This window comes from Tauraco erythrolophus, chromosome 2, assembly GCF_009769465.1.
Source record: "Tauraco erythrolophus isolate bTauEry1 chromosome 2, bTauEry1.pri, whole genome shotgun sequence".
Lineage (NCBI taxonomy): Eukaryota > Metazoa > Chordata > Aves > Musophagiformes > Musophagidae > Tauraco > Tauraco erythrolophus.
In genome coordinates, this window is record NC_141466.1 from 47,998,129 (window position 1) to 48,025,075 (window position 26,947).

At 36.1% G+C, this 26,947-nt stretch overlaps 1 protein-coding gene across 1 annotated transcript in view; it reads left to right on the top strand.

Moving 5' to 3' along the window:
• The window catches only part of CSMD1 (CUB and Sushi multiple domains 1), a 1,221,578-nt gene that overhangs the window by 1,020,424 nt on the left and 174,207 nt on the right, over positions 1-26,947 (top strand). Inside the window, exons 27-33 of the mRNA XM_086608338.1 lie at positions 1,387-1,578; positions 6,054-6,192; positions 9,231-9,418; positions 11,645-11,839; positions 20,437-20,553; positions 23,052-23,165; positions 25,051-25,146. Coding sequence (XP_086464464.1) covers positions 1,387-1,578; positions 6,054-6,192; positions 9,231-9,418; positions 11,645-11,839; positions 20,437-20,553; positions 23,052-23,165; positions 25,051-25,146 — 1,041 coding nt within the window. The remainder of the gene's footprint in view (positions 1-1,386; positions 1,579-6,053; positions 6,193-9,230; positions 9,419-11,644; positions 11,840-20,436; positions 20,554-23,051; positions 23,166-25,050; positions 25,147-26,947) is intronic.

Below are 26,947 nucleotides of genomic sequence, written 5' to 3' on the forward strand. Positions count from 1 at the left end.
AAAAAACTAATTTAAAATTGATGTTTCACATTTTTCAAGGATTATCTCTTGCAGTACCAGATATGAGCAGAAGGGTGTAATGTTGCAGGTTTTTCTCAAAAGCCTTTGGTCTGAATTCAAGAAGTTTAAAATTTCTTGAATGAAGATGATAGAATCATAGAATCATAAAAACATTTAGGTTGGAAAAGACCTTTAAGACCATCGAGTCCAACCATTAACTTAGCACTGCCAAGTCCACTACTAAACCATGTCCCTAAGCACCACATCTACACATCTTTTAAATACCTCCAGGGATGGTAACTCAAGCACTTCCATGGGCAGCCTGTTCCAATGTTTGACAAACATTTTGGTGAATAAATTTATCCTAATGAAATGTTAAAAGTGGTAGAGAGACTTACTTATAGATGCACACCAATATCATTAATGGTGATTATGACGCTAGGTTTGACTTTTTATTTTGGCTTTTGCTCACAATTTTGATAAGTTCTTTGAAAATGGCATATTAGGTGGAGCAGCCTGGAGTGGTAGGAAACAGTGTGCAGTTCAATGATTTAGGAACAGTAGCATCCAGAGATGGGACCTTCTTTCCTTGGGAAGACTGTAATGTTTACTGCAACTCAGGATGTTGAATACCTGAAGCCAGTAGAAGAGACTTGGCATCTTCCACAGATCCATAGTGGATGTAGATTTGTGTATCCACGTTCTGGATGATTACTCGTGTTAAGTTATATCATGCTGATAGTGCTGCTCAGATTAACATTGCTTTTTTAATTAATTTATTTTTCACAAAGCAAAGTTCATATCCAAACTCAGAAGACTCAACATGGATGAGATATTTTGTTTGGATTCAGTTAGAGCATACTCTTAAGAAAGTTGTTGCTTGTCCCTAAAGTGGGAACTTCAAGGCTACATAAAACTACTATTTAATTCAGCTGGCTGGGTAAACATAGCATTTGCATGCTGCAGGATATTAAGACTGTAAAACAATGTTATCTATATTATTATATTTACCCGATTGCACAAAAGCTATCAAAGTGCATAAAAAAAATTTGTTTCGATAACCAGAACATTGGTGTGAGAAAAGGAGTTACTAGCTCTTTTGATGCATTAAGTGGACAAAAAATAATTTAAAAAAATTAATGAAAAGAAAAAAAAAGAAATACCTGCATTTGTTTCCTCTCCGACCATATTTTATACCAAGGAAACTGACAGGAAGCCAACATAATCATGCTCTATCTCAGTAGGCAGATTCTCGTAAAAATAAAGAAATAAAATGCCTTCTATATTAACTGATGAGCAAATAATATTGCCTCTGGTTGGAATGCTTATATTTTTTGATGTTTAATATCTACACCTTAAAGCTTTTATTTCATCGTTCCCTTGCAGCTTCTATCGCATCAACCTGTAATGATCCTGGAACTCCACAGAATGGCACTAGATACGGAGACAGCAGAGAGCCTGGAGACACTACCACCTTTCAGTGTGACCCTGGCTATCAACTTCAAGGACAGGCTAAAATTACCTGTGTGCAACTGAATAACCGATTCTTCTGGCAACCTGATCCTCCTACATGCATAGGTATTAAGATGAAGTGTTAAGTCTCTCTTTAACATTAATACAGATCAGATTTCTTGTTCAATTAGTGGGCAAGTGATGGTCATGCTGGAGCAATGCTCTATGCAGAATCCGGTTATTATGGTCACTGCCTCATTCTTAATATTAACACTATTTTTGGATGTTATTTTGTCGCTCTATTCTATTCTTAATACCAGTTTAACATTTATAAAATCTAATAGAAATAGTTAAACAGAAAAGGTGATTTGGGTTAAAAAAAAATTCTTATTGAAATGGTCTCATGAGAATGAACTTCTGTGTAATAATTTAGTTACATAAACGGCAATCCAGTATTTATTCTGAAAATTTTCTGAATTCTGTGATAGATTAAGTACCTGTCATGTGCAATCCCTAGGATGCTGAAGATATTTTTTCTGAAGCAGAATGTTTGTTGGGAAAGGTAGATGCAGACAAGGGTATCCAAGCGTCAATGCTATTGAAAGAAATTAGATATATTTCCATAACACCACGAGAGTGTGGGAGGTCTTTCTTTGAAACAAGTTTTGATTCTTGGTTCTGTAGTCCTGTATGGAATAAAGGGCTCACTGAGGTTCTGGTCAGTAGACTAGTAATTACAAGCTTAGGAGTCTTGCTGAAATGTATTTTAAGGTCATCAGTGGAGTTCTTCTAAGATTAGAGTTAATCAGCATCTGCAAAAAATGATGTGCTAGGTATAGCAATTTTTAAAATCTTTATGATTTTGTTGCCCACTGATTTATAATTAAATGAAGTCCTGTTTTAATGATCCTTAATACCAGATACAATATGTTTTAATAGCACTGGAATAAGCATAATGCTTTCTTTTTCTACAAGCCATTTTGGAGAAGCTCTTTCCAAAACAGCAAACGGCCAAACAACTGCAGTCCCTGTTTCACTAATGCGTTTAAAGATATCTCAAAAATACTGGGAAGGATTCGGGATAATGCAGGATAGTGTCTCTAACTCCATATCATCTAGTAGAATTGGAGCAGCATGTAACCTGAACATTGTCTTCTGGATATCTTGTGTGCAATGTATAAATAACAGTATGAAAGTGTTCACTAAACATACTGACATTATTCACAAATTAAAAATATTTAAATAAAAATAATAAAAAAAAAGATTTCTGGTGCCTAAAGGTCTAGAAGATTCATATTCTTTCTGTAAATACCAAGTATAATCATAGAATCATAGAATGGTTAGGGTTGGAAGGGACCTTAAAGATCATCTAGTTCCAAGCCCCCTGCCATGGGCAGGGAAACCCTCCACTACACCAGGTTGCCCAAAGCCTCGTCCAACCTGGCCTTGAACACTGCCAGGGATGGGGCAGCCACAACTTCTCTGGGCAACCTGTTCCACTGCCTCACCACTCTCAGATTGAAAAATTTCTTCCTTATGTGTAACCTAAATCTGCCCTCTTTCAGTTTAAATCCATTGCCCCTTGTCCTATCACTACACACCCTTGTAAAAAGTCCCTCTCCAGCTTTCCTGTAGGCCCCCTTTAGGTACTGGAAGGCTGCTGTAAGATCACCCTGGAGCCTTCTCTTCTCCAGGCTGAACAGCCCCAACTCTCTCAGCCTGTCTTCATAGGAGAGGTGCTCCAGCCCTCGAATTATCTTCGTGGCTCCAATAATCACTCCATATTTCTTTACAATCTAGTAAAAAACAAACAAACAAACAAACAAAAAAACAAGCAAAAAGAGTTCCTTTGGACAAAAAGTATACACTTATTGTCATTCTTTCATATACTCAAGGTGACTTTGAAGATGAAAGCAGGTTAAAGTAATCTTTGCTGTAGACATGACAATATTAAAAACATTAAGAGTTCTGTAAAGCCATTGTATGTCATTTAAAAAATTGCCATGAATTCCTTATTTCAATATGCTGACTTATAAATGAAAAGTTATTTATATTTAATAACTGTACTACTCAGTACTCTGAACATTGTGAGACTTGCATTCCTGATTGTTTAAAGTTTTCTCTCTATTTGTACTTTATGACTTTGATCATTGTTATCTCAGGCTGAATCATCAGCATACATAAGGAACATGTGAAACATTTCCTGGAACCGCAATTTTTGAATAAACTAAAAAAGAAATAAAAAATAAAGAAAAAAAAAAAACCTAAAGATCACACCCTGATCAAAAATAGTGACTAAAATACCAAAACTACAGACACAAAAAACCCAAATACATAAATTTACTAAAAGTTTAAATAAACAAACAAATAAATAAATAATGGAGGAGGAAAAAAAATAGTTTAGTTAGTTTGTTTTTATAAATACCACAAGGGGAATGTCTTCATTAATGTTTTCATTTGGGTTAGGAGCATGAGTTCCAATTAAATTTTCGTGCTCATGCTTTAGTTCTTGGTTTTGAATTTTCTTGGAGCTTTTGAATGAAACTAAATAGCAAGATGTGTTCTATGAGTGCATCTGATGTACTCCAACCACTAGTGAGTATTCAGTCCATTGGACCAGGCTAAAATGGCCTGAAAAAATCCTTCTTTAAAATGTTTAATGCAAATTCCAAATCCTTAGTACCAAATGTTTTGCACTATAAATGTGTTCTTGTCAGTCTGTGCAACTTGGTAATGTAGATGTAGCCCATGTAGACTACTGTACTTTTTAGTTAGACTTCCATGTGATTATCATCTTTGGAAGTCGCATTCCTTATGTATATAAAAGTAGTATTCAATTTACGGTAACTAAATGAATGTATTCAATTTTTTATTTGACTAGTAACCTTACTGAGTGAATCAAACTGTTTTGTGTTACATCTAAGAGATGTAACATAAAAGATCTCAAAGAGTTGCGGTTAACGGCTCAATGTCCATGTCGAGGCCAGTGACGAGTGGTGTTCCTCAGGGGTCAGTACTGGGACCAGTGCTATTTAACATCTTTGTTGGAGACATGGACAGTGGGATTGAGTGCACCCTCAGCAAGTTTGCAGATGACACCAAGTTGTGTGGTGTTGTGGACACGCTGGAGGGAAGGGATGCCATCCAGAGGGACCTTGACAGGCTGGAGAGATGGGTCTGTGAGAACTTCATGAAGTTCAACAAGGCCAAGTGCAAGGTCCTGCACGTGGGTCGGGGCAATCCCATGCACAAGTACAGGCTGGGCGGAGAATGGATTGAGAGCAGCCCTGAGGAGCAGGACTTGGGAGTGCTGGTGGATGAGAAGCTTAACATGAGCCGGCAATGTGCACTTGCAGCTCAGAAAGCCAACCGTATCCTGGGCTGTATCAAAAGAAGCATGGCCAGCAGGTCGAGGGAAGTGATTCTGCCCCTCTACTCTGCTCTCGTGAGACCCCACCTAGAATACTGCGTTCAGCTCTGGAGTCCCCAACACAAGGAGGACATAGAGCTACTGGAACGAGTCCAGAGGAGGGCCACGAAGATGATCCGAGGGCTGGAGCACCTCTCCTATGAAGACAGGCTGAGAGAGTTGTGGCTGTTCAGCCTGGAGAAGAGAAGGCTCCAGGGTGATCTTATAGCAGCTTTCCAGTACCTAAAGGGGGCCTCCAGGAAAGCAGGAGAGGGACTTTTTACAAGGGTGTGTAGTGATAGGACAAGGGGCAATGGATTCAAACTGAAAGAGGGCAGATTTAGGTTAGATATAAGAAAGAAATTTTTCACTCTGAGAGTGGTGAGGCAGTGGAACAGGTTGCCCAGAGAAGTTGTGGATGCCCCGTCCCTGGCAGTGTTCAAGGCCAGGTTGGACGAGGCTTTGGGCAACCTGGTGTAGTGGAGGGTTTCCCTGCCCATGGCAGGGGGCTTGGAACTAGATGATCTTTAAGGTCCCTTCCAACCCTAACCATTCTATGATTCTATCTATGGTCAAAAGAAACCGCATCCTGAATCCTGCCATGAGCTTTCCCACTTCTTAAAGTACTTTCAGTACATAAGAAATACTTCAGCTTGATAGAGATGGGATTAGATATAAGGAAGAAATTTTTCACTCTGAGGGTGGTGAGGCACTGGAACAGGTTGCCCAGAGAAGTTATAGATGCGCCGTCCCTGGAAGTGTTCAAGGCCAGGTTGGACAAGGCTTTGGGCAACCTGGTGTAGTGGAGGGTTTCCCTGCCCATGGCAGGGGGGTTGGAACTAGATGTTCTTTGAGGTCCCTTCCAACTCTGACCATTCTGTGATTCTGTGATTCTATGATTAAGTAACAGTGAGAATTTACAGGACTTCCTCTCTAACTGCATGGTTTTATTCCTTTAGAAAGAGCTTTTCTTGTGCTTCTTTCGAATATGAGCAAAGCTCACATTTTTAAGGGAAATACAAAAATGTTTTCTCGCTGGAAGTTGTAAAACTCTGTTGTTTTGCTTTTGTTTTTGTTTTTTTTTTCTAATTATTTTTGTACATGTAAAAGTCAATTTATTCCTATTTAATATCTAGTGTGTGCTTGTGAATATAACATGACCATATTTCTATTTCTTTTTACATTGTGACAGCTGCGTGTGGAGGAAACCTGACAGGCCCAGCAGGAGTTATTTTATCACCTAACTATCCACAGCCTTATCCTCCTGGGAAAGAATGTGACTGGAGAATAAAAGTAAACCCTGACTTTGTCATTGCCTTGATATTCAAAAGGTACCTTTTTCTAGATGAATGCCTCTGTTTAACAGGATTTTAAATGTCACATCTAAAAATGGCATCATTTATCACTTCTTAAAGCTTCTAATGACATTCTCTGGCTATGTCCTGGAGCATATGTCTAATATGTGCTATGTCACTGCTTCCAAATAACGGAAAAGAAAATGATGTGGTTATATGGCACTTTTGATATCAAATATATTCCTAAGCAACAAAACTTTCTGTGACCTATGAAATAAAAATCTTTGACAATTTGAGGAAATACTTGAGATACATTGTGGTACCTTACAGTAGAGATTTGAACTGTAGTGGAAACTCTACCTGTAACTCAGTTCTTAAAAGTTTTTACAAATGCAGGATAAATACACTTTGCTTGGTGTGCATAGATCAGGAAAAATAAAATAAATCTACTTAGTCAAGAGACAGAATGTCTCAGAATTTTACTAAAGTTTTATTTACTCAGTGTTCCATCATCAACCTATATTTGTTGCATAGATTTTTAACACAAATTGAAGTTCAGGGATATAGTCATATTCATGTGTTCAGTTTATAATTTCTATTTGAATCAGGCCTATATCTTGCTTGCTGTGTCTATGGATGCAAATGCAATTTTTTTTCTTTTTTTGGTTCTCTGTCCTAGCATGGTTATTTTAAACTAGGAATGGTAACATTGCTGTTGACTTCAGTTGGATGATGATAAATTCTGATTCTTTTAGGAAGATGTGATGGCATGTTCAGAATTTTGTTGTGTAATATTTGAACACTTTTTTTTTTTAAAAAAAAAGAAAACACCACCAAAACAAACAAGCGAACAAACAGACATTTCTTCATTGACTGATTGCAATGTGTTTTCTAATAAGATATTGATACACAAGAAATTAAAGAATCAAAGCCTAAGGTACTTGAAATTATGCGATCAATAATATGATAATTCTGTTCTTCAGATATTTGATCAAATAGCATTAAGGGATGAAAATAGTTCTCCACTAATTATGCTCTGGAAAATATCACGATAGGGATGGTAAGCAGCATATTTCTGCGGACTGCCTAAATAATAAGCTCAAACACTCCATTTCAAGTAATGTGAAAGAAACTTCTAATTACTCAGTATTCAGGTTTGTGAATCCTGTTTTCAGGAATACAACTATGAGTAATATAATGGATTTTATGATTTATAAAATACTTCCATTACATTTTGTAAATAATTGCAGTCCAGTAAAACACACTGGATTGCCTAAGTCTTTCCTAAATATGATATTCTGTGCTAGAAGTTCTTAAATTCTCCAGACAGAAATCTTTCTTAGAAATCTGAAGGAAAAAGTTATACCATAGCTTCCCAGATTTTTGGCACTTCCTTTTACAAAACTATCTGATGTTGGAGGATATTCTTAGAAACTCATCCATCTTCTGACTGATGACGATATAGGGCCTTTGAAGGTGTAGCTTGTGGGGTTGTTAATCTTGTAAATATTTTTATTTAAAATTTTATTTAAATATTTTAAACTGAAAGGATGATCTCTGTAATTTTTTTCAGGAACCCAGGTATGTAGTTCTCTGAGTCTTCCCTGATACCCTTCTTGTAAATTGCAATAACATGGTCTAGCTTCCAGTGAGCAGGACCTAGCCAGACTCTCAAGACCTTTGGTAGATGACAGAGAGGGGTAATGTTTCTTTGACATCTGCAAAATCTGCTTTCTTAGCATACCGTTTTCCATTCATTTTATCTAACATTTTTGGCTCTTAGGCAGTATGCTACAGCTCAAACCTGTACAGTTCTCAAGCAACTGGCTTTGAGAAGACAGCAGTGTCTGCATAGGAGAAGAATGTGGGCTCAGAATAGAGAAGTGTAATATATTTTGTCGAATGTGTGTTGGCTACTCAAAGATTGAAAACCATCGCCATGTACAATTTGCTTTTCCTTATTTTCGGTCTTTAGACTATTTCTCTCAACTCTTCTAGCTCTGAACTAAAAATTCTCTGTCAGTGAATGTTTCAAAACATTTTTCTGAGTTCTCTTACCACTTGAAAATAGAGTATAAGATATTATTCGTTGTATGAAGCCATTTCTATTTGATGTTCCTTAGGAAAATGCTTTCTGCTGATTTCTTAGCTAAAGATATTGTTCCTTTGTGTCTAACTACTAACTGATGTAACAGAAAGAAAAACAGCTGTCCACCATCCTTGCAAAAAAGCCAAATATTTATTTTGTTTTACCAAGATAATTAGAAAGAAAATAAGTTCACTCATTTGACTTGAGTCCTTGCCTGCTTTTTTTAATGTAGTTTTACTTTTCTTATATTTCTGCAGTGTTTCTAGTATATCCTTTTATCTAGCTCTGTGTAAATTTCTCATATGATGCTTATTTTTTTATCTTTATGTTGCCTCATCTCAATTAAATTCCTCTCAAGGACATTCAATTCATATTATTTTTATAATTGCTTTGTATAAATGCATAAATGCCATCAAATATGGCATAGCATAGATGGTTTAATGAGACTAATAGTACTAATTCACTTTAATTTATCATAATTCTAAGATATAATTTGGGTATGAACAAAGGCAAATTCTAGGATAGTGGTCTTTGCATATGAAAGATTATTTCTAAAATGGTGAATTTATGTTTGTAATGGGTCGATTTAATATTATTCAGTTTAACCAACTAAAAGCTGGACTTCTAATTTAAACTAGTTGTCTGGATCGTTCCTGTAGTCACTGGTACGAGATATCCTTTCTGCAGCATATGATTCATTCCATCTTGAGAAAGGTGTTTAAGATAGGTGGGAGGGTGTTCTTTTTCACTGACTGTAGACAGAGCCTGCATGAAGGTCTGATAGTAGATCTTTTGGAAAGTTGAAGGTGTTAAAATCAATGGTAAAGAGAACTCCATGGAAAGTTAATAATTTTTCACTGGGCATCATATTTAAAAAGGTTTATTATTTCTGGAGAAGAAAATGTGTTAGGCAGCCACAGTCACAGTAGTGTTTGACTCATGAAAAAGAAATAATGACTTAATTCTCTTTTTTCTTTATTTTCAGTTTCAATATGGAACCCAGTTATGATTTTCTACATATTTATGAAGGGGAAGATTCCAACAGTCCTCTAATTGGCAGTTTTCAAGGCTCACAGGCTCCTGAAAGAATAGAGAGCAGTGGTAACAGTCTGTTTCTGGCTTTTCGTAGTGATGCTTCTGTTGGAATGTCAGGATTTGCCATTGATTATAAAGGTACTGTTCTCACCATAATCTGTGGAAACATAAAGGGAAGGAAATGTTATTTAGGATTTACTGAGATTCAAATCTGTTTATTTCTACATGTGCTCATACTGAAGTGCCAAATACCTCTTTGCATCAATGTAGTATTTAAAAACTATTTTCTGTAATTGTGTGGAGGAACACAGAAATTGTCTTTCATGAAGTCTCTTTTCACGTTACTTATACACATTTTCCTTTTCCAGAAAAAAAAAAGAGATAGAAGATGCACATCAAAAGTAACATTTGTAAAAGAATTGTAGAATAATGGAATTGCCTTACCAAATTAGAATACGACTGCTGCCATTTGCTTGCTGATACATACCAATACATTTTCTTTTCCACTTTTTTGTTGAATCTACATACGAATTTTTGAATAACTACTGCAGGACAATATTTATATTTTTGGGGGAGTATCTATTACTATCCGGGGGAATGGGTTATGCTGTTTATTGAAGACACACATTTACTTTAAACGTGTGTTTCTTTTCTGGTCACAGATGCTGTCTCTGGCTTGATCATTACCTCTGCTGTGATTTATGAAACTGTTTTTCATCAGCAGAGGTGCTACCTCAGCTGCTTATTCTTAACAGTGGAAGCAAACCACATTAATGCACGTGTCAAGGAACAGAAATATCTAACATCTAATCCCTAATCTCTAACATTCTGTGATCTAAAGAATATAGAAATATACCAATAAAAGAGAGGGAGGTTAAAAAGAACTATTAAATCATTTTTCTGTTTAGTCTTCATCTTTCATACAGCATCGTGCATTGTTCTCCATGTTGTCAAGGTTTTCCTCCCGAATTGTCATATTGCCATAGATGAAATCTTTGTTTGTTCCTGTCTAAACTTGAAATAAAATATATATAAAATGGGAAAACAATTTGTTCCAGAAAGTCTTGTTGACCTGCAAGGAAAGAAAATGACAAATTGAGCAGAAGGAGATAAAGAGATAAAGGTACCTGTTGAAAAAGTGTATATACATTTTCTACTCTCAGCATAGTCTGATATGTGTACCTCTATGCAACTGGAAGTTAAAAGAAGTAATAAGAAAATAAAAACATAACATATAAGAGTAGAACAATATATTTTAAATAGTTATTATATTCAATAAACAGTACGTTTAGTACAATTCAGTCATTTTCAGTATATTATTTAGCAGTTTGAATAAAATTTATTACTTTACATTTCTGATTATAGACATCTGGTTTTGATTTCTGATAATGTTCCTTGACTAATTTGTTAAAATATGTGCTTTATTAACACTTAATAAGGGAAGGAGGCATGCTGTTAACTTGGACTATGAATTTGACTCTGGAATTTTTTAATAAAAAATCCTTGCCTTCCATAATAAACTTTATTTATATTAGGTGCATCCTTCCCTCCTAAAGAGTTCATATATTTAGCAAGATATTGTTTATAGAAGTAATATTACACAATATTTTCCTAGATTTTAAAGGGACTGAGTTGTGTTTAAACCTTTTGTAGGAAAAAGTATTGCATAGTTATTGACAGTATAGTAATACTAATATTTTGTTTTCATTTACTAAGTTTTAAATAATATTCTATGCCTAAATCTTTCCTATTTCAGGATCATCTCAATCATATTCTTGAAATAAATAATTTCTAATATGAGTTATTTCTCCCATTCCTTTTCTTTGTATTTTATCTTGACAAAGATGATGAAATCCTAGTCTTACTAACATCCATGTCTATACTCACTTTGACCTCCAGTTATTATTAGATCTTCTTAAATATGAAGCATAAAGGAACAATACATTTTTTATGTTTAAATTATTCTGTAGTATGGCAGCTTTCTAACCAGAAGGTTTTGAGTACTCATTATTACACTTGCTCAAAAAACAATAATAGCGTCAAGTGGTGAATTCTAGAAATGCTAGTTTTTCTTCTACACTACTAAACTTCATTGGAGTTGTTCAGCTTTTAGAGAGTTCTTCTAACAAAAGGTAGGAAGAAAATGCTGTTGATTGTATCCTGTCAGTATAATTTCCTTGAGCAGATAACCAATCTAATGCAAACGTCCATGATCTTGTATTAAGCATACAGAAACAAGAAAAATATGTTAATAAGCTGTTGAAAAATGTAAACTAACTGGAAAAAAACACTGATAGTTGTTGAATTTTATTTTATTGTTTTAATTGAATGTGTATACATATTTTCTTTAATTAATTTTAACAGAAAAGCCACGGGAAGCTTGTTTTGATCCTGGAAACATCATGAATGGGACAAGAATCGGGACAGACTTTAAGCTTGGTTCAACTATTACTTACCAGTGTGATTCTGGATATAAGATTATCAATCCTTCAACTATAACATGTGTAATTGGTGCAGATGGAAAGCCAGTGTGGAACAGAGCATTGCCATCTTGCAATGGTATGTACTGTTTTCTTGCCATTTCCCTTGTCACCCCAGTGAATTCAGAGTTTCTCAGTCCCTGAGGCTATTTATGCTACTTCTATGCCTATAACTTGTTTTTAAAAAAAACAGGAGTTAAAAACCAAAAAATATAGTGATATGAGTTTTGGACTATAGCTTAGTTGTTAAGGTATTGTTTTAACTATTTAAAAATATCTTTAAATTCTGAAAACATATTGTTATGTTCATAATAATGATTGCAATGTAATATTTAAGATTCCACATGTTTTCCTCTTTACATCAATTTTAGTGGAAGGCTTTGTGTGATCTGTATGGGAATCCATATAAAATTGATAAAATAATAAGTACGAAGTATTACTGGTCTATCCATTGTTACTTTTTATTATCTTTGTATTGTCTGTTACCCAATTATTGTTTCTTAGGCTGCAAGTAGGGCCAGTCCTTTCAAGAAAATGGAACTTCAATGTGTGACTGACTTATAATAATAGGGATGAATCTGTGCTCCTACATAGTCTCAAGATTTATTGTTTCCAGGTATTACCTTCCTAGTGATAGGAATTTAGAACTGCATTTTAAAAGGATGTATCAACTTAGTTGTCGTGGTTTTAGGCTGATCCAGCAACTAAAACTCACACAGTCTCTCCTTCTCCAGTAAAGTAGAGAGGAGAGAAAAAAAAAACAAAGGGACTGAGGGTTGAGACAAGAACAGAGGGAGCACCCACCAACCATGGTCCTGGGCAAAACAGACAGGGCTTTCGCAAAGCAAAACAGTTTATTAATGATTACTTAGAAGGACAAAGGGAAACAAAAACCGATTACTCGAGAGGACAGAAAGAAACAAAACCAGATCTTAAAACCGACACCTTCCCCCCGCCTTTCCTTTTCCTCGCGGCTCTACCTCCTCCCCCCAGCAGCACAGGGGGCAGGGACTGGGGGAGTGCAGGTCAGTTCATTCCGTGCTGTTACTGCTGCTTCTTTCTTAAAGGAGGAGGAGTCCTTACACCCTTTTCCCCTGCTCCAATGGATCCCCTACCCACGAGGAAAAAATCCACAAACTTCTCCAGCATGAGTCCAGCCCACTGGAAACAATCCTTCCCCACAGATTGCTCCGGTGTGGGCTTTACCACAGTCTCGGATGCTTAGGGAGCTGTAGCCACTCGCTCCGGCGTGGGTCGTCACGCAGACTCCAGATGCCTCTCTGCCTTGTCGTGCACCCCAACACGACCATCCTCAGGCTCAGGCATCTTCTCCCCACGGACTGCGAGTGGGTCTCTGCTCCACCGAGGCCGTCCTGGTTGCAGGGGGGGCCGCCTGCTATCTCACCATCAGCCGCAGGGGAAACTCGGCTCCGGCACACCTCCTCCCGCTCCATCCTCACTGACCTGCTGTCGATGCGGCTGTTTCTCTCAGATCTCAGTCCTCTCCAGGTGAACTCAGCCCAGTGGGCACCCCGGGAGTGGGGTGCCCCTGAGTTCCCCAGCTGGCTCCGCCGCCGCCATTCTCCGTGGGCGGCGCCGGCCCGACGCAGGCAGCTGCCCGGCCGGGAGCCAGGGAGCGGGGGCAGTGCCCTCCTCCCTTCTCTGCTCAATCCTGGGCAAAGCACCTTTTCCGGTTCCTTTGTCCTGACTTACATAGGGCAATTCGCAGAGGCGCCCTATTGGCTCAACCCCGAGGGGGATGGGAGTCTGATCTGGTGGCCAGAACTAAGCCTAACCCGGTTCCAAAACCGGGGAGGTCGCAGGGAGCAAAACCCCTCTCCTGCCACCAGAACCACCCCACCTCCACATCAAACCATGACATTAGTTTATGCATAATTTGAATTGAGCTCTGAGCAAGTACCAGGGACTGGAAATAGGTTAAGTTGTTAGACTTAAGTTGTTAGACAATTTCCAGCCATGATTTTGGTCAGGACCTTATAACACTATTTAAAATTTCTTGGTCACAGTGCAGGAGTAAGCATGGGACAGAGGCTGTTCCCGGTACTCCACCCACAAATGTTTCTGAAAGTGAGAGTAGTAGTATTAGTACTATTACAGGTATTTGCTGTTGCCAATCATGTTTTTTGATCTCAAGGCCAGCAAACAGGCTCTTGTAGTGTTTAGTGTCCAGTGTGGCCATAGCCCATATCTATATCTATACTCCTAAATAAAAAAGGTTTGGGAAGCTGAAGCAGTGGGTTGTTAATTATCCATAGTGTTTAATTCCTACTTCTCTCCTTGACTTTAGCTATGAAAACACCACTCTACTAGTTCTCAGTATGTCTCACATTATTTCAGGCACTTTGAATTGTAATCCCTGCTCTGATGCACACATACAAACACACAAAATAAGAATCATAAAATCATTTAGGATGGAAAAGGCCTTTAAGATGTGGACATTGGGATCGAGTGTACCCTCAGTAAGCTTGCTGACACAAAGCTGTGTGCTGTGGTCGACACACTGAAGGGAAGGGATGCCATCCTGAGGGACCTTGACAGGCTTGAGAGGTGGGCCTGTGCAAACCTCATGAAGTTCAACAAGGCCAAGTGCAAGGTCCTGCACGTGAGTTGGGGCAATCCCAAGCACAAGTACAGGCTGAGTGGCGAATGGATTGAGAGCAGCTCTGAGGAGCAGGACTTGGGCGTGATGGTTGATGAGACACTCAACATGAGTCGGCAATGTGTGCTTGCCGCCCAGAAAGCCAACCATATCCTGTGCTGCATCCAAAAAAACCTGGCCAGCAGGTCGAGGGAGGTGATTCTGCTCCTTTGCTCTGCTCTCATAAGACTCCACCTGGAGTACTGTGTTGAGCTCTGGGGTCCCCAACACAAGAAGGACATGGAGCTGTTGGAGTGGGTCCAGAGGAGGGCCACATCACATGGCTTGGTGTCATCAGCAAATTTGCTGAGGGTGCACTCGATCTCATTGTCCATGTCACCGACAAAGATGTTAAACAGTACTGGGCCCAATACCGACCCTGAGGAACACCGCTTGTCACTGGCCTCCACTTGGACATTGAAGCATTGACTACAACTCTTTGAGTGCAACCACCCAGCCAGTTCCTTATTCACCGAGTGGTCCATCCATCAAAACCATGTCTTTCCAGTTTAGAGACAAGTTTGTCGTGTGGGACACTATCAAATGCTTTGCACAAGTCCAGGTAGATGACATCAGTTGCTCTTCCCTTATCAACCAATGCTGTAACTCCATCATAGAAGGCCACCAAATTAGTCAGGTAGGATTTGCCCTTAGTGAAGCCATGTTGGCTGTCACCAATCACTGTGGTTATGAAAAAGCTAGAAGCAGAGAAATTCTCCAGCTGCTGCAGCATCCTGTGAAAGTTCTTCTCCCATGCAGGCTAGCTGAGAAACACCTGTAGCTTGTTACACTGGGAAAGTTGTTTTGAAACAGGTGTTGTAGCATTCAGCCAATCACCCTGGGAGGTGGATGGTCAGCCTTGACCCATATTTCGAACCATGTGATATATACGAATTTGTAATTAATTAAGGTGGGGCATTTCCTCCTAAAAGCAGGCCATTTCTCTCCTGAGTGTTGGAGGTGCATCAGCCTGCTTTGGATCTGGAGCCTTCTTGTGAGCGACAAATCACCTCTTTTTTTTCCATGTACATGAGCATAGTTGCCAGGAGGATCTGCTCCATGATCTTGGTGGGCATAGAGGTAAGACTGACTGGCCTGTAGTTCCCTGGGTCTTCCTTTTTTCCCTTTTTAAAGATGGGGGCTATGTTTCCCCTTTTCCAGTCAGTGGGAACTTCATTGCACTGCTGTGACTTCTCAAATTTCATAGATAATGATTTAGTAACTACCTTGCCAGTTCCCTCAGGACCCACAGATGCATCTCATCAGGTCCCATGGACTTGTCCACCTTCAGGTTCCTTAGAAGGTCTCAAACCTGATCTTCTCCTAGAGTGGGTGGTTCTTCATTCTCCCAGTCCCTGCCTTTGCCTTCTGTGACTTGGGCAGTATGTCTAGAGCTCTTGCCAGTGAAGACCGAGGCAAAGAAGTCATTGAGCACCTCAGCCTTCTCCATATCCTGGGTAACAAGGTCTTCCATTTCCTTCTGGAGAGAGCCCATATTTTCCCTAGCTCTTCTTTTATCACTGACATATCTATAGAACCTTTTCTTGTTGCCCTTGATGTTACTGGCCGGATTTAATTCTATCGGGGCTTTAGTTTCCTTAACCTGATCCCTGGTTAATTTTTGGGCTGTTTCTTTCTTTTATACAAAATTCAAATTAAAATTTGAAATTCAACATTTATTTTCTTAATTTTTTTAGGCAGCATGAACATCGTATGTTTTAAGAAATAATTTGCTTTTAAAATATTATCTGTTATTATAACACTTTATAAAACATGAAATAAAAATTAGGGGAAATTGTCTTTTGAATTGTTCTTTATACTTGGAAAGAAAGGTCTAGAACAGACAGACAGAGCTCCTAAAATAATTAATTTGAGGATCATCTAATAGATCATTAAAAATCTTAGTTTTTACAGGAGATTATTTTTCATCATAAATCATTTATTACTTTATTGATAATAACTAAAATATGAAACTTTCTTTTGATTTTTAAAAAATTGTTCTATATTTATACAACTCAAATGCCAAAACAAGGCATAGAGAATAAATTAGTTAGCCATAACTCTGAGATGTCATTTTAATTTTCTACCTCAGTAATCATAATTCTTTATCCAAGGTGACAATTAATGCAGAATTAAAATGCTTATGATATCTATTCTAAATAACATTGGGTTTCTAAAGAAGCAAAAATGACTGACTGAATCATTGGGTATCTTGACACTTAAATCTGAGTAAAACTAAGCTAGAATATATGCTTGTGAAAGTACTTTAAGTCTGTTAATTTTGTATGGTTCACTGTGTTCCGTTTTAAAACACATACTTTTATGACTTCAGTTAAGATGTGGAGATTTTTAAAATATCATTTACATGGCTGCTATTCTTGTGTCTCTAGTATGGAGTAAACCATACTCAATAAATAAATATTTCATAGAATCATAGAATGGTTAGACTTGGAAAGGACCTCAAAGATCATCTAGTTCCAACCCCCCTACCATGGGCAAGGACACCCTCCACTACACCAGGTTGCCCAAAGCCTCATCCAACCTGGCCTTGAACACTTCCAGGGATGGGGCATCTACAACTTCTCTGGACAACCTGTTCCACTGCTTCACCACCCTCAGAGTGAAAAATTTCTTCCTTATATCTAATCTAAATCTGCCCTCTTTCAGTTTAAAGCCATTACCCCTTGTCTTATCACTATATACCCTTGTAAAAAGTCCCTCTCCAGCTTTCTTGTAGACCCCCTTTAGGTAACGGAAAGCTGTTATAAGGTCTCCTTGGAGCCTTTATCTATTTATACTTCTTTTGTGGAGCCTTAACTAACTCTTTAATAAATTAGATTTGATTGATGAGAAAGACAAAGATCTCAAATTGTGTGTTTTAACGGAACTACCGATTACTGAGGACTGTATGAGCCCTTTGGATCCCCATAAGTCTTATTTTACCATAGTACTGTAATGATGTCTGTGTCAAAGAGTCAAAGGAAATAAAGAATCCTTTTTGTCACAGGGTACAGTTTTAAGTAAAATTGAGTCACTAATAATTTAAAATAAAAGAAAATTATGTGAGTAGAAGGTGTAAACACAATATTTTATATTTAAATAGAGATATGAAGTACAGATTCATTATCTAAAACATATTTTTACATAACTTTAAGGGTAGGAGTTATCTCGGAGGCCAGAACCAAAATACACTCGGGATCACCTTTGATTTCATGTAAAGCCCTCTTGTAATATACAGCTTAGCCCAATCAAAACTGAAAATATCAAACACAAATGCTCATGATGTAATTCTAACACAATGTTTATATATCTGAGTTTATATATCTTTATACTGATAGTTAATTGCCCCTTTTTGAACTTCTTTAAAATATTGTACGTAAAAACATTACAAATTTTGAAGCCTGAAAAATGGGAAAAAAACTGAAATAAGTGTTGTGTAGTAAATCCTAAGAATCTCTGAAAATGATGCACTTAGTTCTTTGATTCCGTTATTCAAATTAAGTGAAATAATTGAATTTTCTTTGTGATGAGTTATTTATTGCATTTTTTAAGGTGGCATCTCATAGTCAGACATGATGAAAACAAATTTCATATATATCTAGGTAACAGTTGGCAACTGCTGGTAAGTATATTCCTAAACACCAATGGAAAGTCTCAGACAGACTGTTTTCATTATTAATTTCACAATCCTTAATGAAGTTATTAAAATACATCCTCTGAAAATGTAGATTTTGCTCATTAAAACAAACATTACTTATAGTCAGAACTGAGAGCTCTGTTTACGGTAGGTTTGACTGCCATAGCACTGCACTGATAAATTTTACAGCCTTAACCTACGAGAGAACTCTTCTTGCATCTTTTTTAGCCTAAGCATCTCAGGCTTTCCTTACAGAGTGGGTATACTGCAAAGATATTATCACAGATATTATCAAAGATATTATCAAAACATTTCTAAAAATAGGAAACACATTTTAGAAGGGAATATTTTTGCAACTCGATAAATTTGGAATTTGTTTTAAGTTAAACATAAGTGATATATTATTATTGCAATTAAATGTTTATGACTTGAGAATTTTATCTGGTAATTAGAAGATAGACTGTGGCTTAGTTTCTGGTTTCCTTAAATCAAGAAGAGAAAGAAATATAAAGATTTTAAATTCATGACATGAACTGATTCCTTTTGACATTTGAGTTTCACCTCAGCCACATAATCCTATTCAGCCTGCTGATAGATTAAACTTCTCATCGTCTATCATTACACTGGATTTTTGAATAATTCATATAGGCAGCTAGGAGAAGACACAGATTTGTAGTATTAATTGCTGTCTATATAAGAAAGTTAAACTTGCAGAGATATTTCAAGTGTAATTTCACCGCCCAGTTACTGTCAGGGAGCAGAAGGAGCAGGTCTGCTCCACAAGGTCAGATGAGCCAGGAGCTGAGGATGACCAAAGCACAGGCTGTGCCCTCACTCACTAGGCAGAGTCCTGCAGGACATGAGCCAGGTCAGCAGAGCTGACATCTGGTAACAGGGTCCTTTGATAGCCTCAGACTAATGAGCTTGCTGTCTACCTGGACCCCAGGTCCTTCCTCAAAGAGCTACTTTCCAAGCAGTTGTGAAAATGTAATCTGCTATATATAATATATATATATAAAATTCCCAGAGAGAAGTAACATTGGTTTGCTTTGTTCCTTTTAATAGAAAGTAGTTGTTTAGATTATGCAATGATATTTTTGTTGCTTAAAAACAAAAGTAATGTGACTATTGTAGTTTTTTTATAATTTAATTTATCTATTTATTTCTTTTAAAAATAATTTCATTATTGGTTTCTTGAGTAAAATAACAGAGTACAATAATCTTTTATTCTTGTGAAATCTATAGTTTATAGTAGTGTTTGAAAACATTTGACGAAAAAAGCACTAGATTGCATATAACTACTGTAAATATTATACGACTTACATTTTAATGAAGATTTTGATAGGAAGCCAAACCTATCTATTAGTTCTCAAAAGTTGAGAAGAATGACAGTAATACTTTTTTGTTGTTGTATAGAAATATATTTACTCAATATCCAACACAAGAAGACATTTTAACTTAAAAATAGCCACACCTTATGTTTGCTATTTCTCCGAAAGCACATATCCTTTTCATCCACTCCCTGCTTTGGCTTTTCCTGATAAATCCCTAGGGCATAGACTTGCTGTGATGTAATGCTTTCAGTTATAATTTGTAAATCCAGTAGTCCCTTAGCATGCCACATCTGTTACTCGTACATGGAAGGAACATACTACACATGCATTGGTTTTTTTTTTCTCATGATTGGAGGAGAACTGCTACTTGCATAATCCCTGGCTAATCTTGAAGGTTGTGGCTCCACTGTCCTTAAATGTCCCTTCTAAACTCTGTAGCTGCAAAGAGTTTCTCTTACTCTTTCTGTTCTGCTTTTTATACATATGAATCCGAAGGTATTTTTATATGTATGATCTGTATGCTCTTTTCATAATCATCTAGTAAGTTACAAAAAGCAAGGCGATTCAAGCATACATTCACAAAAAAGAATCCATGGCATTCTGTGCAGGGTATTGTTAGCATATCTATGTATTCTTCTGAGACCCAAGATAACTGTGTTGTATCATTTATTTATGCAGTACTGTATTTTTTTCTGAGCTTTTTTTTGCGTAGATAAATAGATAGATAGATATGGACATATATTCAAATTGAAAAAAAACCCACCTCAATTCTGTGTGTACGGTTTCTTTCAACTAAGTAATTTATACTTCCAGTCCTATATGAATGCTTGTAGTCAAGTAAAACTGTCATGTATTCTAATTTTAAAGAAATTTTAATAAAACTTTTATCTTGAGAAAGAATCATTAGATATGTCATTATAGGAAAACTAAACAAAAGCAAAAACACTCAACTGTTTCTTTTTAATCTTTAGGTTTTCATTTTCAGACTGAACTAATACAGACAACTGTAATTAATGTAACACGTTTCTTTCTCATTTTTTTTCCAGCACCATGTGGAGGGCAGTATACTGGATCAGAGGGAGTGGTTTTATCACCAGGTTATCCTCATAATTACACTGCTGGACAGACTTGCCATTATTCAATAACTGTACCTAAAGAATTTGGTAATAATTTCTTCTACTGATTTATCAATCATTAATCATTGTTCTACTGTTCAAATGTCCTTCATGTGTAATAGTGACCTTAGATTTTCAATAGATTGCAAATTATGTATCAAAAATAAATATATTCTTGACACAGAAATTCCTTCTAGGATTTTGACCTTTTACTTCTCCCTAGTTTAATCAATAGACTTTAGCTGAGCCATCTGTGTTGGCTATCCAAGCTTGTGCTGGATACTTGCATTCATTAAATCATTCATCCTTGTAAGATAATAATTCATTCATGCTTCCTGCAAAGTAAAATCAATTGTCAAAAAAAAAAGGATGAAGTTGACTTTTAACTTTTTGGTTTTCATGTTTTGACAAGGGCAAGATGAGTAGGATCATGTTTTCTTGCATAGAATGCAAGAAAATAACCAGTAGAGACAGAGGGTGGCTGCAACTTATAGAAAGGATCCATCAAATCATTCAAAGTGATTAGATCCCTAAGACCGTAGTTACAGTGAAATGCTATTGGAGCTTTACAGAGAGACACATTTATTAAATTAGAGGCTTTATTACACAATATTTTTCACTGGAATTCCTGATTGAGAATATGCGAAATATCTATAGACCCATATCAATAGCTGTGAAGTTCTTACATTGTGTTTAGTTTTTTGTGTTTAATTAGTATATTGAGTAATTGGATATTATCTCAATTTAGAAGATTTTAATAAATAATGCTCAAAATGTCATATTTTACTATATGCTATTTAAAAATTATACAACTTTTTCACCAGCTATCTAAAGAAATATTTTTATTCTTGTTTGTTAGAAAGAGAAATGAACAGAAGCAGAATCTGTAGCTAACATTTATAATGCTTGGCAAGTACCTGATGAAATGCTTTCTCTATACTGAATCTCCTGATAGTCTTGACTTGAAGAGGGCCTGACAGAAAAGTATTTGAATATAAAGTCCATAGACACAGTTTAAAACAAACCCTTTTTCATTCATTACATAAATTTTCTTTTAAAAATATACTTTTTTTAGCAGTTCTAATAATAGATTTGGGCGTTGAAGAACAATGCACTAACTTTGCTTCTAGTTGATAATAGTTTGCACAAAGGATGCCTTTGCAGCAGTGAAGACTAACTGCACACTGAGCTGCATTAGCAAGGATGTAGCCTGCAAGTCAAGAGAAGGTATTGTTTCCCTCTTCACAGCCTTCGTGAAGTAGCATCTGGAAACCATGTGTACAGTTTTGTGCTTCCAAGTTAGCAGATACGGATTGCTAAAATAGAACAAGCCCAAGATTGCCAGCAAGATGATTAGGAGGCTGAAGTACAAGAAAAAGTTGACAGAACTTCAGCTTGGAGAAGATAAGTGAAGGAAGACCCTTCCTTCCAGAATCATGCAGTAGGAGAACAAGTGGCAGTAGTCACAAGTTGTAGCACAACAAATTCCAACTGGACTTAAAGAAAACATTCTTCACCATGACGTCAATTAAGTATAGGTAGCTGAAAGAAGAATTTTTGCTGATTTTCAAAATTTGCTCAGCCCTGCTTTTAAGAATCAGGAGATTGGTCTACACAATTTGTTTAAAAAAAAATAAAAATTAAGAACTTTACAAGAAAGTTATAAAATATAATCTGTACAGAAATTATGCTGCATTGAAGACCTGTGGTTTGTATATAGAATCTGGAATAGATATAATTTTAAAACATATACCTCCTTTGTCAATAAAATATGGGTGGCTTGAGTGGTGAAGTAGTATTTGTATTGACTTGATTTTACTGGTTTTTTATTTCGTCTCTGTTGCTATCTGATATTTGAATTCAGTGAACCATTTGATATTTACTGGTGTGACGTGTTGTATAATTAAATGATTTATTTGTTAATACACTTTAAATTACTTAAAGTGCAAATTAAGTGTAATAATATGTCAAAACCAGGGACATGTTGATATTTTTAATATTTAATCAGGTTTTTTAGCCTTTCTGATAAAATGAGTATTAATTACGATCTTAGAAAAATTGCCAAATTGATAAGCTTAAAACATCTTCCTCAGATTAAAGCTGTATGAGCAACTAATCATATGTGACAGTAGATGCTGTCTAACAGTTGCTCAGGTTGGTAATGAAGTTTTGGTAAAAAACTTTCCTTTTTAGATACCCAGTTTTCTTATTCTCATAGGTACTCATTCAATAAGGAACAAGACCTGTTTGACTGGAGAGCATAATTTTGAGGAAAGAATGATTTAATTATCTTTTTTTTTTAAATTAAAAATAAGCAAATACTGAAAAGCACACCAGATTCTTATTGCTTATGTTTAATACAGCTGTTTTATCATGGTAGACAATAAATTAACTGGGAAAGGATTTGTGCAGGAATCTACTGATAACTAAGACAAGCAAAAATATCTCATTAAATTTGGTTTTAAAGATTAGTTTCTCATTTTGTCTTACCTCTTTTTATTTTTTTTCCTCCCTCTCTTTTTCTTTCTTTTTTGTTTTTACTGCAGTTGTGTTTGGACAATTTGCATATTTTCAGACAGCTTTGAATGATGTGGCAGAATTATTTGATGGAGAAAACTCTCAGGCTAGACTGCTTAGTTCACTGTCTGGATCCCACTCAGGTAAGTAACAGTGAAAAGAAGTATACGTTTCTCACACAGCTCAGTATGGAAAAACATCAGGAGAATTTTATGAATTTCATTTGGGAATATAGTAATAAAGTCGTTGGAACAGAATGCCAAGGGAAATGGAAGAACCTTCTAAATCTTTGAATCAGGACGTTTTTCTGGAACATATGGTTTAGGCAAAAAACGATCACTGGGATGAGTGCAGAAATAATTAAATGAAATTCTCCAATCTTTATGTAAGAGGGCAGATCGGATGGTATAATTATCTTCTCTGCCCCTAAACTCTGTGAATTATACAACTACACTTTCGGAATGTCTAATTTAAACACAAATTACTTGTATTCATAAAATGCAATTATCTGTATGCAAACATGCACTTAGACTAAAAGCAGGCCAGCTGTTGCATTCAGGTAACTATAGCAAAATGTTGACCTTGTGAAATCGTGATTAAACTTATATAGATTTCAGCATGGCCAAGATTTCCAACATACATATATATAATGATTATGTTAATCTTAAGCATATAATATATAAATAAATTTCTGCAGCTATGAATGTTTTTTGTCATACACTCCTAGTATTTAGGAGATTTTATATGAGAGTTTAAAATCTTTGCGATGCGGGGCTTTTCATGGCTTCTTGGGTTTCACTTTGAATAATCGGAGAATACTTGATATTTGAAGAACATAACATATCTACTTGATTTATAGAAAACATTTTATTATTTGAAAAAATACAGCTAATCATTTTCCTCTGGTGAATCCTACCTATTTGTGTCATAATAAGAGTTCAAAAATTGATTTTAAAATTAATTAATTTTAAGAATGTTTGAATTGAAGAGACAACTTGTTTAAGCACTCAATTTTGCTGCATCAAACATATAAAAAAGTTGAAACTTTCACTTCACTTATTTTCACTTTCACTTCAATTATTTTCAATTATTTGAAAATAATTGAAGGGAATTTAAACTTTAATTTTATCTGTTACTTGTAACGTATCTGATATACATTGGTTTAGGATAGGATTCTTTTACATGGAATCGCTAGTTATGATAACAGTAAAATAATGTAAGTGAAAGAATTATAAATTCTATTTACCAGTTATCTAAGATACTTTAAATTAGTGAGTTATCTTTTATTTCAGTAGAATTTCCTAAAATATGGCTTGATATAATCCAGTAAGAATAAAAACAATTGTCATATGGACTGGCATCCTTGCAGTGTATAAGTACTGTCATTTTGTCTGTAGCGATTAATTACTGAACTTTTATAGATATCTCAGGAAAGGAAATAAAGTATATTAAACACTTTTATTAATCCCCAAGTCAATATATAAAATTTGAAATGTTATTAGAAAGTTAATAACGTAATATAGTTCATGTGTGACCATATATTTTATTGAAGCAACTACATAAAACAAGTCATGAATCTGTTCTCTCTCATCTCAGTTTTAGTTTTGAAAAGGTAAACATCACATGAAGAGTCTCTGTGGCAGTTTTCAAATCGTTTTAGTTTTTAATGTGTTTTGCAAGGCAAGGTAAAACTCTCAATCATAGAAAAAAAATAATCAAAAATTCTTCTAATCATTTTGGCCCCAGATGGCAGTAGGGTTCCCCAGACAAGTAGTTTATTGGAGCCCTAGTTCCAATAGCTGCAGTAAATGTCAGAAAGTTTATGCTGTTCAATCATTGTCTTTTTATTCTGACAAGTTTTCAAGCCTCCAAGGCAAATTTAATTTTATACACTTTTATTTATGTTTTCTTTAACTATAGACGAAAACATAAAACTGTCTTTTAACAATATATTTGATCACATACTGCTGAGTCGTAACTGTTCTTTCTATTTTGTGTATTTAATTTCTTTTCTGTTTTCATTTGTAGGAGAGACATTGCCTTTGGCTACATCTAATCAAATTCTTCTGCGATTTAGTGCTAAGAGTGGGGCGTCAGCCAGGGGGTTCCACTTTGTTTACCAAGGTAAACATGTCTGCTTTTGATGGAAGACACTGGTGCCAATCTTACACAATGTATTATTTTGAATTCTTCTTAGGTCTTATAGTATTTCTTCAAATATGGGTCTAACCTTAACCTTTTTCCAGCCATCAGGGACTTCTCCTGGTGGTACACTGCTTCATAATGGCAGTTTTCTCCAGTGAATTCTATCTGGCCCCGTGGACTTGAGTATGTCCAACCTCTCTCAGTAGTCTGTAATCTGTTGCTCCCTTGCTGCTGCCTATTCACGTCCTCCTCAGTATAGTACCATAAAAAGAGGATAGAAGTGCCAAAGACACTTTCAAGATTAACTTATGAATATCTGTAACTCAGGTCAAGGTTTTGGGAAATTTGCTTAGTTGTATGAGTATTGCTTAGTACTCCCAGTTGATATTTCAAGAGTTTTGTTCAAGAAATTTTGTCTTCTTGGAGATCTTGGAGGTAAAATTGGTATGGCAGAGACTGTGAGGCAGTTGAAATGTCGAAGAGTGGGTGGCAGATTTAAGACTTGCAGGTCTGTTCCTGACACAACTGAATTTGAAGTGGTATTATGTACATGTCTGCACACTGCAGTTGAAATGGGAGAATGAGACAGCATGCCCAGGTCTGTTAGCATGCTGTTAGGCAGCTTAGTACACCAAATTGATCCATGTGTCTTAAAGAATGCAGTCTGGTGACACCTGGAGCAGTGCTTACAGGTCCATTGCCCGTACAGGCAACAAATGCAGTCCCCAAGGGGCTTCTGGGCAGTTCACTAAGTGTATTGCATACACACTCAATGAGCTTAATGAGGGAGTCGTTGAACACTGCGGTTTATTATATACTAGCTTTTCAGCTTTACTAATTGAAATGTAGAAGTAGTTTTGAATCGTTTTAAATAATATTATCAAGATTCTTTTTTTTTTCAAATTAATGAAAACAACTGAAGAACTGTCTCACTTCAGGAATATTTCCATAGTTGTAGGGAGCTTATTGAGACTGTCCAAATGCTTTCTGGACATTGTTTTCAAGCCTTCTTACTTCTATGTTGATACAAAGATACCACCATGACTGCATGCTCTACTTTGGATGTAGCTCAAGATATCAGTACCTGCCCTTTTTGTTACCCAACACATCGAAAGCATCACTTGCATTCAAATTTATCATGCACAATTAATTGGAAAAGAGGAGGAATATAAAATTTTGGAATTAGAAAACAGCTTTCAGCATTTCAGTTATCAGCCACTTGCATATGAATGATACCTTTCTGTCTTATTCTATTTGGTTTTCATATGCCTAAAATGTTTAGTTATATTTTGCTGCTTTTAAAGAACTCATGGTGATACAAAGCCTCAATTCCATTAGCTGTATGTGTATGTACATACACACAGACAGATATATATTGCTGTTGAACAGTAAGCCTCCAGGTGAGCACAATGATATGCCTCATTTCAGTCATTTATTTGGACTACATTTATTTTTTAGTAACTGTAAGAAATAAATTTTAACAAATGAGAAGTGTTCTCTGCATCAACAGAAAATGAGTCAGACAAAGCCACTTTATTTTTCTCAGAAGAATTGTGAAGCCATTTGAATATTCAGGTCTTTTAAATATATTTTAAAATATATTTTAAGGGCTTGAATGCACACATGTATGTATACATGTATTGACTAATGAGTTTGTTGTATTTAATAAGCTCTATCATTTTGAGATTCTTCTCTCTTCTTCTGATGCATGTGATCGTATTTCCAATGACCGCCACCTTGCTAGCCTTTTAAATAATCCAGAGAATAACATCCACTCTCA